The 11,867-nt window shown below is 51.3% G+C and overlaps 2 protein-coding genes across 2 annotated transcripts; both read right to left on the bottom strand.

Moving 5' to 3' along the window:
- Positions 1–898: 898 nt before the first annotated feature.
- Positions 899–11,753, bottom strand: LOC130519308 (centrosomal protein of 83 kDa-like). Its single transcript, XM_057022642.1, is given in 17 exon segments — positions 899–1,334; positions 1,411–1,571; positions 1,659–1,762; positions 7,797–7,905; positions 8,422–8,600; positions 8,676–8,751; positions 8,851–9,000; positions 9,083–9,227; positions 9,329–9,443; positions 9,526–9,657; positions 9,743–9,994; positions 10,070–10,114; positions 10,116–10,205; positions 10,333–10,425; positions 10,538–10,688; positions 10,783–11,019; positions 11,437–11,753. Coding segments are annotated over 16 exon segments (2,004 nt in total). The 5' UTR covers positions 10,974–11,019; positions 11,437–11,753; the 3' UTR covers positions 899–1,323.
- On the bottom strand, positions 3,221–6,783 carry LOC130519328 (centrosomal protein of 83 kDa-like). The gene is made up of 8 exons (XM_057022686.1): positions 5,170–6,783; positions 4,701–4,851; positions 4,496–4,588; positions 4,237–4,368; positions 3,910–4,161; positions 3,705–3,836; positions 3,505–3,619; positions 3,221–3,426 (listed from the first exon to the last, which is right to left on the bottom strand). The coding sequence occupies exons 1-8, from the start codon at positions 5,352–5,354 to the stop codon at positions 3,278–3,280; spliced, it is 1,209 nt and encodes a 402-aa protein (XP_056878666.1). The 5' UTR covers positions 5,355–6,783; the 3' UTR covers positions 3,221–3,277.
- Positions 11,754–11,867: the final 114 nt, after the last annotated feature.

The raw sequence follows: 11,867 nt of genomic DNA, 5'->3' as shown, positions 1-11,867 counted from the left end.
TTAAAATGCGAGCCGTAAACATAGATATTAATCTACAGAGCAATATGGAAAAGTAGCGAGGCCACTGGTGGAGAGGAACCATGCTGCTGTTCAACACAGATGCAACAGCTGCAGCAGCAGAAGGAAAAATGCAGCAAACAAACGGAATCAGAACAAGAGAAACCGGAGAAACGCAGGCTGCAACTTCCGGTTCTGGGTCCCCGAGTTTGGCCCCAGACATTAAACTGAGGTGTCGCCATGTTTCTCGCTTGTTTGTGAAATAGAATGAAAAATCACACCTCTCGTTAGAAGCCGATGCGAAATAAGCGAATGTGTTGTGGACAATGTTTTAACAGTTATGTGACGGATTTGAGCGTTACGACGCAACTGTTAAAGGGGAAAACACGTGTTGGTGGCGTCGGTGCTGATGCTTTATCACAGACCTGACTTGTGCTAATCATCTAGCGCATTAATATGCGTTGTAGAGCTTTTCAGAGACACGTTGATGCTGTCAATGTTGAATAATTTGTAGTGTGTAGTTCCAGCTCATGGAACACAAGCTGGATTAAAAGCTGCATTCTAATATGGTAAATATGTATTCATGTTATTCAAAGCGTCATCTTTCATTTCCCAACCGGGGTATTATTCATTTATGGTGATCTTTGGAGCCTGAGGTTGTTTTTTTGTTTTGTTTTTTTACAGGAAATTGGTCAAAGGCTGATCACGGCTTGGTTCCATGCCCAGATGTTCTGAGTGGTTTCTCTCTGTCTTCCAGGGCTGTTTGGAGGCTCCTTGGTTCTTCCTCCCCCCCCAAACAATAAAGCTTGATGGTGGGAACGAACCACCAGGTCAATGCAGATTATAATGTCAGAAGTGTTTTCACAGGCAGGTAATGAGAAGGAACATGACAGCTCGGACATTATATTGTTAAGAATTTTATTTTAATATAATGCTGACAAATGATTTTTCCTTTTTTAATCGAATTTTTCTCAAAAGCCCCAAAGCGCCCCCTGGCGGTCCCTCCAGGGTTCCGCGGCCTGTTCGAGTAGCGAGACCAGAAGAATTGGGTTTTTAAAATGTTCTTTTCTCCACTTCCAGTGAGTCGTGATTGAAGAATCCCGGTTACACGTGCACTGAAGGACAAACTTGATAAAATGAAGTCATAAATGACGATAACTGTGATGTACAGTTGAGCTTTGTTAGTAAGGAAGGTGGAGGTGGTCTTGGTGAGGTGGGGGCTGTTCAGGGCTGTTCAGACCACAGGGGTCCCTCAGCTGCTGCTGGAGGTCTCCCGATCATCCAGCCTCCTTCAGACTTCCGCCCTCTCCTGATGCGGCTCAGCCTTCACTTTATGGCTGCAGACACAGAATCTGAATTAATTTAGCTCATGTAAAGTCAGACGGATGTTGGATAAAGCATCAGAATCTTTACTCCTCAGCTCAGCGGCGGAGGCGAACGGAGCGGTGTAGGAGGCCAGGATCCTGACATCGCTGCTGCGGGGGTCCCCAAACAGAACACTTTCAAAGTCTTTCCTGGCTCGCAGCAGAGTCTTCGTTTTCATCTCGTACATTTTCTCACAGTCGGACAAATTCCTGAAGGGAGGAGAGGAGACGGAAGGTTGTTCAGACACAAGCCGTCGCTCGACGCCGCCACTGACTTTAACCTTAACGAGGGATTACTTTTTGACGAAAGAAACCTCGAGTTGCAGCTCCTCGGTTTTGGCCTCCAGCAGCTCGATTTTGTTCCGGAGCTTCTTCTCCTTGTGTTCTGTCATCGTCTTCCTCTGGAGGACACAGGACACACAGGGATGAAGGACTGGAGGCAGATGAACGCGTTACCCTCATTAACTCGAACTTCTTCTGAGCGGCTGCTGCTCGCTGCATCTTCTCTTTGGCCTCAGCATATTTCTGCTGCAGCTTCCTCTTCTCCTCCAGACTCTGGTTCTGGCTGTGCTGCAGCAGCCTGAGGGGGGGGGCAAGCAGTGTGTGGTGTGTGCTACGCTGGTGTGTGACTGTGGCTACGCTGGGTGTGTGGTGTGGCTACGCTGGTGTGTGACTGTGGCTGCGCTGGTGTGTGTGTGAGTGTGGCTACGCTGGTGTGTGTGAGTGTGTGGCTACGCTGGTGTGTGTGAGTGTGGCTGCGCTGGTGTGTGTGTGAGTGTGGTGCTGGGCGCTGTTGGTGTGGTGAGTGTGGCTGCGCTGTTGTGTGTGAGTGTGTGTGGCTGCGCTGGTGTGTGTGAGTGTGGCTACGCTGGTGTGTGTGAGTGTGGCTGCCGCTGGTGTGTGTGAGTGTGCTGCGCTGGTGGTGTGTGTGAGTGGCTACGCTGGTGTGTGTGAGTGTGGCTGCGCTGGTGTGTGTGACTGTGGCTGCGCTGGTTGTGTGTGAGTGTGGCTGCGCTGTGTGTTGTGAGTTGTGGCTACGCTGGGTGTGTGTGGAGTGTGGCTGCGCTGGTGGTGTGTGTGAGTGTGGCTACGCTGGTGTGTGTGACTGTGGCTGCGCTGGTGTGTGAGACTGGCTGCGCTGGTGTGTGTGACTGTGGCTGCGCTGGTGTGTGTGTGTGGCTACGCTGGTGTGTGTGTGTGTGAGTGTGGCTGCGCTGGTGTGGTGTGTGTGTGTGTGTGGCTGCGCTGGTGTGTGTGACCAGAGCAGCCAGGGTACCTCTCAGCCTCCTGCTGGCTCCTCTCAGCCTCCTGCTGGCTCCTCTCAGCCTCCTGCTGGCTCCTCTCAGCCTGGACCTGTGTGGTCCTCAGCTCCTCCCTGACTCTCTCCAAGCTTCCCTGTAGCTGCTTGTTGGTCTCTCTCAGCTGTTCTTGGCTGTTGGACACGCTTCTCAGCTCTTCCTCCAGCTTGTTGTTGCGCTGTGAGGTGAAGCGCCGTGATTACAGGCGTCCAAGCTCGTGTTGGAGCCTCTGAGGTGGTTGGTGTGCTTTTACCTGCTGCAGCTCACCCATCTGGACTTTATGGCTTTGATGTTCCAGAATCTGTGAACGCTGCTGCTGCAGTTCGGTTCTGGAAGACCCAAAAGATTTCCAGGTTATTGTCATTTGGGAAATTCTAGGAATACAATTAAGCCACAGCCAGGTTCTTAGGGAAAGACTAACTGCACCTGAGGTCCTTCAGCTCTTTGGACATCGACTCCTCCCTGTGTTTAGCCTGGTTAAGACATTCCAGCCACTTCCCTAGTTGGTCCTTCACTGCAGCGTCCGTTTGGGTCATGTGCTTCTCCAACTCTAACCTGACAACGGCGACGGTGGTGCGTAAAGAGCGTTTGGCTGGTGACGCTCGCTCAAACCAAGACTCACCGTTCCTTCTGCACCTGTGCAGCTTTATGCAGCCCCTCTTCGTGGACCCAGTGCACCTTCCTGCACATCTCCTCCTCCTTCTCCATCAGGACTTCCCGGAGTTGGGTTATTTCAGCTCTCAGCAGCTCCACTTCTGTCCGCAACACTGACGCACACATACGGAGGAAATGATCATTGGTTTTGATCCCATTGGAAAGACTCCAGACATGAACGTGCTCGTTACCTTCAGTTTGACCCTTGTAGGCCTCTTTCTCCTTCTCCAACTCCTGTTGAGAGAGCATAAACTCCAGCTGGAGGCTGTTCACATCCTGTTTGTGGGAAGACTTCAAGGTTTCCATCTGGAAAGAGAAAAAAGCAAAGTTTGCTTCTTCTGCCTGCCAGCCCCAACAGGAAGTGGCAGGAAGTGGCAGGTGCTCAGCCTACCTGGCAGGTGATTGTCGTGATCTGCCTCCCAGCTCCGTGTAGCTGTTTGCAGAGCCTGCTGTTCTCCTCGCAGCTCAGCTGCAGCTCTTTCTGCTTCGTTTCCAGCTGTTGGCGCGCTGACTCCAGCTTTGTCTGGCGGAAAACACAAGCGGTTGAGTTGCGGGAACAACCAGGCCGAGCCCAGATGACGCCGCTGCAGCCTCACCCCCAGAGATCTCGCCAGCTCCTGAGAATCTGTGAGCTGTTTGTTCAGAACTTTTGCAACGTTGTCTGCTTGCTGTCTCTTCGTCTCTCTCTGAGCGAGAAGCTCGGCCACCTCGGCCTCCAGGCCCTGGATTCGCACCTTCAGCTGGACTCTTTCCTTCATCAGAGCCTCCAGTTTTTTGTCATTAGACCTTTGATCTGAACTCTGGAGGCGAGCCGCCAGCGCCTCCTTATCTGTCTGCAGACAGGACATCTGCAGAACACAACAGAAGAGGCTCATTAAGTGCTGGAGAAGACAACTAAATGCTTCCTGCTCCAACAAGGATACCTCAGCCTGATAGCGAAGCCTCTGGGACTCCAGTGCACGAGCATGTTCCTCCCTCTGCTGGTCTGCCTGGGACTGCAGGCGGAGGCACTCGTAGCGCAGTTTATAGTACTCTGCTTTGTACTTCTCTATCTCCTGAAGAGACGGACACAAGGGTGCGTTTTAAGTGATGAGGTTCTTCCCGTGCTGTTGGCCTGCCGCGGTTGCCATGACAACGGGCCACGCTTCATTGTGAATGTGATGCCGAGGGAGAGGCGCCGACCTCTTCCAGTTGAAGACGCATCTCCCTGACTGGAGCGTCCATCTCCTGCTGCATCTGAGCTTTGAGCATCTCCTGCTGCAGGGGGCTCATCGTCTAGGTTACAGAGCAGCACCACAACAGGTGTCAGCAGAACTTTGTTCACAGGAGTCGTCAGATCCAGAAGGTTCATTCTGCCCCCTTGGAGACGTCTCCCAGCTTCACTCACCTGCTGCTGGAGCTCTTCCAGCCGCTTTGATTTGGCCAGGAGGCTTTTTTGGAAGTCCGCTGCCTGCAGCTTCATCTGGTGCTGCAGGGTCTGTTTGTCACTGAGGAGGTGTCTGATTTCATTCTGAGCCTGGAGGAACTCATCCTGCAGCCTGAACAATTGATGAACAGACTCACATAAACGTCCCTCACAAATGATCCCCTAAAACTGACGAATGGCCACATTTGCATGTTTTCTCTGGGTTCTTCAGTTTCTTATCAAAGCCCAGATGGGAAATTAGGACTATAAGGATGAAAATTAATAAAAGTGGAAGTTATTTTATTTTCTAAAGCCAAATATAGGCTCTGAGTTACCAGAGGAAATATTTGCCCAGATTTTTGTACTAACATGGTGGGAAAAAACTGAATTTCAATATATTCTCTTAATGTGCAACGATGATAATTCCAGTGTCGATGGTCGTTGGTGCTACCTGGTAGTTAGCTCCTTCAAGGTTCTGTAGTTGTGTCTCTCCTCATTTAGCACCTTCTGCAGCTCCTGTTCTCTCAGCCTGAAGTGACCAGTTAAACTCGTCCACTCGGTCCTCGTGCCATGGTGCAGGATTTGTGGAGGTTGAGATGACATCATGAAGGTCAAAGCTAAGATCAAAATCAACATAAACCAAACCAAACCTGAACCCTCCAACAGTTAACTGCAATTCCACCACTCAGTTATTAGCTTCCTGACTGTTTGACATTTATCAATCGAATAAAGAGTCACTGGTGTTGAGTAACAAAGACCTGGAGGTTACTTTATGCTGTCTTGATGTCTTTTCACTTTGATGTTGTGGACTTCAAAGGCCAAAGCTGAGGGTGCTTTGTGTCCCAGATCTTGCCTTCTGGGCCTGCTCCCCCCCTTGAAGCCACATTTCTGGGCTTCTTGGGAGGACCTGAAGCCATCATTCAATCCAGGAGCTTATTTTAACTTGACAGAGTTGCTCTCAGCTCAGGAGTGGCTCCAGTATCACCACTAATCGTATAATACTGGTGCTGCTGGTAGCTCAGTGTGTTGGGAGCTGGGCTGAGAAGCAGAATCCCGTACTGGTTAAAATGGCTTTGTTGGAATCTTAGAATTATTGGAAATGGTGCATTAAAACATTGATCTTTTTCCCTTTGATGTTGTGGACTGTAAGGACAAAAGCTTGCCTCTGTTCTGGACCTGCTCCCCCCTGATGAAGGACAGGACACCATTAACCAGGTGGAGGAACCTGAGGTGAACTTTGTGGAGCTGGTGCGCTCGTTGCTGTTGTGTTGAATATTTCTGCTCTCAAGGATTTGGCTCAAAATGAAATTCAGATGCTAATTTTGCCTGGATTATTCTTTGTGCCATGAAACTTTAATCCCATATAAACCGTGGAGCGTTGCTGCCATCATTTAGTTGAACCCAACTGCAAAGTAGTAACGCATTGCATTAAAGTAGTGTAGTAAAGTAACGCATTGCATTAAAGCTAGCATGCTAGTTAGCTTAGCATGATTACAAAAGGAGAATTTTGATTATGTTGAGTTATAGAAGTAAAATCTCATTCCATTTGCATCTTCCACTGAGGCCTTTTAGTTTGACTTTTTGGAGGAAGGCATCCATGTACTGACAAAACAAACTTGTACATCTGAAACTGAGCAAACTTTCAGACAAACATATAATAACACTTTCACCTGAAATGTTCCACAACAACATAAATAAGGCTGTAATTTAAACATCAAACTGGACGTGACTGAAAGCAAAGTGTTCAGAGCTGCGTTCCTCCACCAGATTAAACAGTTCTTCCATCAGAAAGCATCTGTTTTATGAGTCTGGTAGCAATCGGAAGGGAGGTCATCACTGAAGGATCCTGGGCCCGTTTTGGGGTGGTTCCACCATCAGCCGGTCGCAGGTCCTGCTGAGGGGCGGTCAGAGGTCCTGCTGAGGGGCGGTCGCAGGTCCTGCTGAGGGGCGGTCAGAGGGCTGAGGGGCGGTCAGAGGTCCTGCTGAGGGGCGGTCAGAGGGCTGAGGGGCGGTCAGAGGTCCTGCTGAGGGGCGGTCAGAGGTCCTGCTGAGGGGCGGTCAGAGGGGCGGTCCGAGGTCCTGCTGAGGGGCGGTCAGAGGTCCTGCTGAGGGGCGGTCAGAGGTCTGCTGAGGGGCGGTCAGAGGGCTGAGGGGCGGTCAGAGGTCCTGCTGAGGGGCGGTCAGAGGTCCTGCTGAGGGGCGGTCAGAGGTCCTGCTGAGGCGTTCAGTTCCTTCAGCTGCTGCTGCTCGTGCTCCAGGTCCTCCATCCTCCTCCAGAGCTCAGACGTGTCCTGATGCTGCTCCGCCTGCACAACAAACGCGTGGAGTAGAAACAATAAAGTTTTCTATCTATTAATTGAACCAGATGTTCTGAGTCCCATCAGAGGCTGGGGCAGGTCTAGTCAATCATCGGTGCAGAACTATGCAGACGTGCTCACTGGCATGTTGGCTAGAAGCTCCTCGGCTCTGGAGACAAAGGCTGAGGTGGAGGTCACGACCCCGGGGGCTTCGCTGTAGCCCCCCTCAAACAGGACACGTTGAAATTCCCCATGTCTTCGCAGCAGATCCTTCAGCTTCCTCTTATGAGCTTGTTCACAGAAGGACAAAGTTCTGAACAGGGAGAAGATTGTTGTTCAGCTGGGTGAAGAGATGCAGAGCAACATGTGAAACCAGGAATGACCCCATTAAACGTCCAAAACAAAAGACGCGATATATTCAAAAAATAAAAATATTCAGACGCGATTGTGGCGAAGAGACAAAGTTTTACTTCTTGGCTGCAGAAACTTCCAGCTCCAGCGTTTCCAGCTTGGCCTCCAGCAGCTGGACTTTATTCTGAAGTTTCCTCTCCTTGGTCTCCGTCATCGTCTTCCTCTGCAGGTCACACAAGCAAATGTCTTTGAAGGTTGTAGCGGGTCAGCAGCTCTAGAGCTTTAGAGGGGGGGACATTCTCTGGGACAACACATCAAAAGATGACCCGGTTTCTCCAGACGGGTCTGGAGGCTGTTTTTAATGGGCTTAAATCGCCGTGCGGCTTCTCTCGCTGGTTCATTTCAATTCTGATTTATGAAGAAACTCGACCTTCTTCTGAGCGGCTGCTGCTCGCTGCATCTTCTCTTTGGCCTCAGCATATTTCTGCTGCAGCTTCCTCTTCTCCTCCAGACTCTGGTTCTGGCTGTGCTGCAGCAGCCTGAGGGGGGGGGGCAAGCAGTGTGTGAGTGTGGCTACGCTGGTGTGTGTGTGTGTGTGGCTACGCTGGTGTGTGGTGAGAGTGTGGCTGCGCTGGTGTGTGAGACTGGCTGCGCTGGTGTGTGTGAGTGTGGCTGCGCTGGTGTGTGTGTGGTGTGTGTGTGTGGCTGCGCTGGTGTGTGTGAGTGTGTGAGACTGTCGCTGGTGTGTGTGTGACTGTGCTGCGCTGGTGTGTGTGAGTGTGGCTGCGCTGGTGTGTGTGAGTGTGGTTGCGCTGGTGTGTGTGAGTGTGGCTGCGCTGGTGTGTGAGACTGTGGCTACGCTGGTGTGTGTGAGTGTGGCTGCGCTGGTGTGTGTGAGTGTGGCTGCGCTGGTGTGTGTGAGTGTGGCTGCGCTGGTGTGTGTGAGTGTGGCTGCGCTGGTGTGTGTGAGTGTGGCTGCGCTGGTGTGTGTGTGGCTACGCTGGTGTGTGTGAGTGTGGCTGCGCTGGTGTGTGTGACCAGAGCAGCCAGGGTACCTCTCAGCCTCCTGCTGGCTCCTCTCAGCCTCCTGCTGGCTCCTCTCAGCCTGGACCTGTGTGGTCCTCAGCTCCTCCCTGACTCTCTCCAAGCTTCCCTGTAGCTGCTTGTTGGTCTCTCTCAGCTGTTCTTGGCTGTTGGACACGTTTCTCAGCTCTTCCTCCAGCTTGTTGTTGCGCTGTGAGGTGAAGCGCCGTGATTACAGGCGTCCAAGCTCGTGTTGGAGCCTCTGAGGTGGTTGGTGTGCTTTTACCTGCTGCAGCTCACCCATCTGGACTTTATGGCTTTGATGTTCCAGAATCTGTGAACGCTGCTGCTGCAGTTCGGTTCTGGAAGACCCAAAAGGCTCATTGAACATGACATTCCACTCAAACATTGCCGTCTGTTCCTTCTCCAGGTGTCAGCCCAGCAGCACCCTGAACACTTGCCGGAGGCGCTGCAGCTCTCCGGAGGCCGACTCTTCTCTGAGTTTGGCGCTGGAGAGCCGCTCCTCCCAGTCGGCCATTTGTTCCCTCGCTGCAGCCTCCTTCAGCGACGCCTGCTGCTGCATCGCAGAAAGATGGTGCTCCAGCTCCAACCTGACGACGGAGAAAGGCTTTTCACAGAGCCCAACAGGGAGGCTGGAACAGTGGAGCGCAGCTCCCTGGGAACAAGACTGACTTCTCTTCCTGTAACTCCACAGTTCTACGGAACTCCTCGTCGCGGACCGACTGCACCTTCCTGCACATCTCCCTCTCCTTCTCCACCAGGGCTGCCTTGAGTTGGGTTATTTCTGCTCTCAGCAGCTCCACTTCTGTCTGGAACCCTGACACACACACACACACACACGTGTGATAGGTGGGAAACATTGGTGGTTCTATAAACTCTAAATATACCTAAAAACTTTGTGTGACAGTTTATTCTTACCTTCAATCAGAGCCTGAAGTTTGTTTCTTTCCTTCTCTAACTCCCCTTGAGAGAGCGTAAATTCCAGTTTAATGTTGTTCACCTCCTGTTTGTGGGAAAACTTGAGGCTTTCGACCTGAAAGCCAAAAAAAATCAACCACCATAATGTGAAGTAAATGGCAGGAAGGCAAAATCCTGGCGAGACAGCATGAGGGTACCTGGCAGGTGAGCGAGGTGACCTGTCTCTCTGCTCCGTGCAGCCGTTTGGTGAGTTGGCAGCTCTCCTCATTGCTCAGCTGGAGCTCTTTCTGCATCTTTTCCAGCTGCAGACGCACCGACTCGCGCTCTGCCTGCACATAAACGCCTGATCAGATCAAGAATGCTAAAACAAATCTCTCAGTCAAAGAATCCAAGCAGTATTAGCGACAGCTTCACCTCCAGAGATTTCAGTGTCGCCTGAGACTCTGTGAGCCGCCTGTTCTGGATGGATTGAGTCTTCTCTGCTTGTTGGCTCAAAGACTCTTTCTGAGCGAGAAGCTCGGCCACCTCGGCCTCCAGGCCCTGGATTCGCACCTTCAGCTGGACTCTTTCCTTCATCAGAGCCTCCAGTTTTTTGTCATTAGACCTTTGATCTGAACTCTGGAGGCGAGCCGCCAGAGCCTCCTTATCTGTCTGCAGACAGGACATCTGCAGAACACAACAGAAGAGGCTCATTAAGTGCTGGAGAAGACAACTAAATGCTTCCTGCTCCAACAAGGATACCTCAGCCTGATAGCGAAGCCTCTGGGACTCCAGTGCACGAGCTGTTCCTCCTCCTCCTCTGCTGGTCGGCCTGGGACTGCAGGCGGAGGCACTCGTAGCGCAGTTTATAGTACTCTGCTTTGTACTTCTCTATCTCCTGAAGAGACGGACACAAGGGTGCGTTTTAGGTGATGAGGTTCTTCCCGTGCTGTTGGCCTGCCGCGGTTGCCATGACAACGGGCCACGCTTCATTGTGAATGTGATGCCGAGGGAGAGGCGCTGACCTCTTCCAGTTGAAGACGCATCTCCCTGACTGGAGCGTCCATCTCCTGCTGCATCTGAGCTTTGAGCATCTCCTGCTGCAGGGGGCTCATCGTCTAGGTTACAGAGCAGCACCACAACAGGTGTCAGCAGAACTTTGTTCACAGGAGTCGTCAGATCCAGAAGGTTCATTCTGCCCCCTTGGAGACGTCTCCCAGCTTCACTCACCTGCTGCTGGAGCTCTTCCAGCCGCTTTGATTTGGCCAGGAGGCTTTTTTGGAAGTCCGCTGCCTGCAGCTTCATCTGGTGCTGCAGGGTCTGTTTGTCACTGAGGAGGTGTCTGATTTCATTCTGAGCCTGGAGGAACTCATCCTGCAGCCTGATACCAAACAGCAAAGAGTCACCTTCTGAAGATCCACATTAAAAATTCCACCCACAGAAATCCTGATAGATACCGGTCAGTTTTGCTCTACCTGGTCGTTTCCTCCTTTAAGCTCTGGTACTGAGTCCTAAAGTTTTCAGACTTAATCCTCTCATCGATGAGCATCTTCTGAAGCTCTCCTTCTCTGCCCCCCAACTGAGCAGACAAGCCCAGCATGGCTGCAGTCCGCCCCAGGCCAGGCTGCATGTTCTGGGCGGACTGGTTCGGAGCGGTCGAAGACATGTCAAATCTGCAGGGAAGGAAAATCCGAGGAAACCAAACTGGAAACCTGCACCGAAATCAAACAGCAGTGCATGAAAGCTCAGTCAAAGAACAGACTGCCCCGTTGCTCTGTTGTCAGTTACTATGGAGGCTCCCAGAGGGCCCCAGCCACTTGTTGCAACCACAAGCAAGGAGCTCAATCAAGCTCAAGATCTCTGAACAGCTGCCAAAGATCCTCTTTCATGCTCCTCGGCACCACATTTACCAACCGGTGCTCCTGGATCAGAAGCAGCTGGATTAAACGGGAGAATTTTTAGGACTGAAAGAAGTTGAACACTGAGTAAAAACTAGATGAGCGGCTGAGTGATTTAATAACATTTCAAATAGTGAGAACAAAGTGCAACAAGGGCGGTGAAGCAACATCTGCATGAGCAGGTTGCAAGTGTAAACAGTCAGTAAACAGTGGAATTACTCCTCCGCTCACCATCATGATGGGCCTCCAAACGCAGCCTGTCACCTCACAGCTGAAATTATTTGATTTGAATCCGCTGAAAGTGTTCAACGCCAAATGTTTCCTGATCACGGCGCCGTGATTTCAAATCCAGGCGGGAATAAAAGTGCAAATTAATGAGGCTCCATAATTCCAGTTGGTTCCTGCTTACAGCAGCAAGGACACCGGCTTATTACCGACGTGGGGGTTATTATTTTACACATCTATAAATGTCTTTACGCTCTCGTTTATAAAGGTAAACCGCAGCATAATTACATAAATGTTGCCAGTTTAAACTTCGTATTGTCACCGAATTACACTCTTCTTCTACGCTTTCTAGTCTTCCGGTACTGTAGCCGCCACCGACAGCACTTCCGCCCCCTGCTGGCTGGAGGCGCAGCACAACTTACACTGGTGACCACTCA

The sequence above is a fragment of the Takifugu flavidus genome, chromosome 22, assembly GCF_003711565.1.
Source record: "Takifugu flavidus isolate HTHZ2018 chromosome 22, ASM371156v2, whole genome shotgun sequence".
Taxonomy (NCBI): Eukaryota; Metazoa; Chordata; class Actinopteri; order Tetraodontiformes; family Tetraodontidae; genus Takifugu; species Takifugu flavidus.
This window is presented reverse-complemented; position numbering and strand designations above follow the sequence as displayed.

Coding starts and splice junctions, on each gene's coding strand:
- LOC130519328 (XM_057022686.1), bottom strand. CDS start 5,354: ATGTTGATTTTGATCTTAGCTTTGACCTTCATGATGTCATCTCAACCT. Junction 4,852..5,169: donor TTGAAGGAGCTAACTACCAG/GTAGCACCAACG, acceptor TCAATTGTTCAG/GCTGCAGGATGAGTTCCTCC. Junction 3,427..3,504: donor CTACAAGGGTCAAACTGAAG/GTAACGAGCACG, acceptor TGTGTGCGTCAG/TGTTGCGGACAGAAGTGGAG.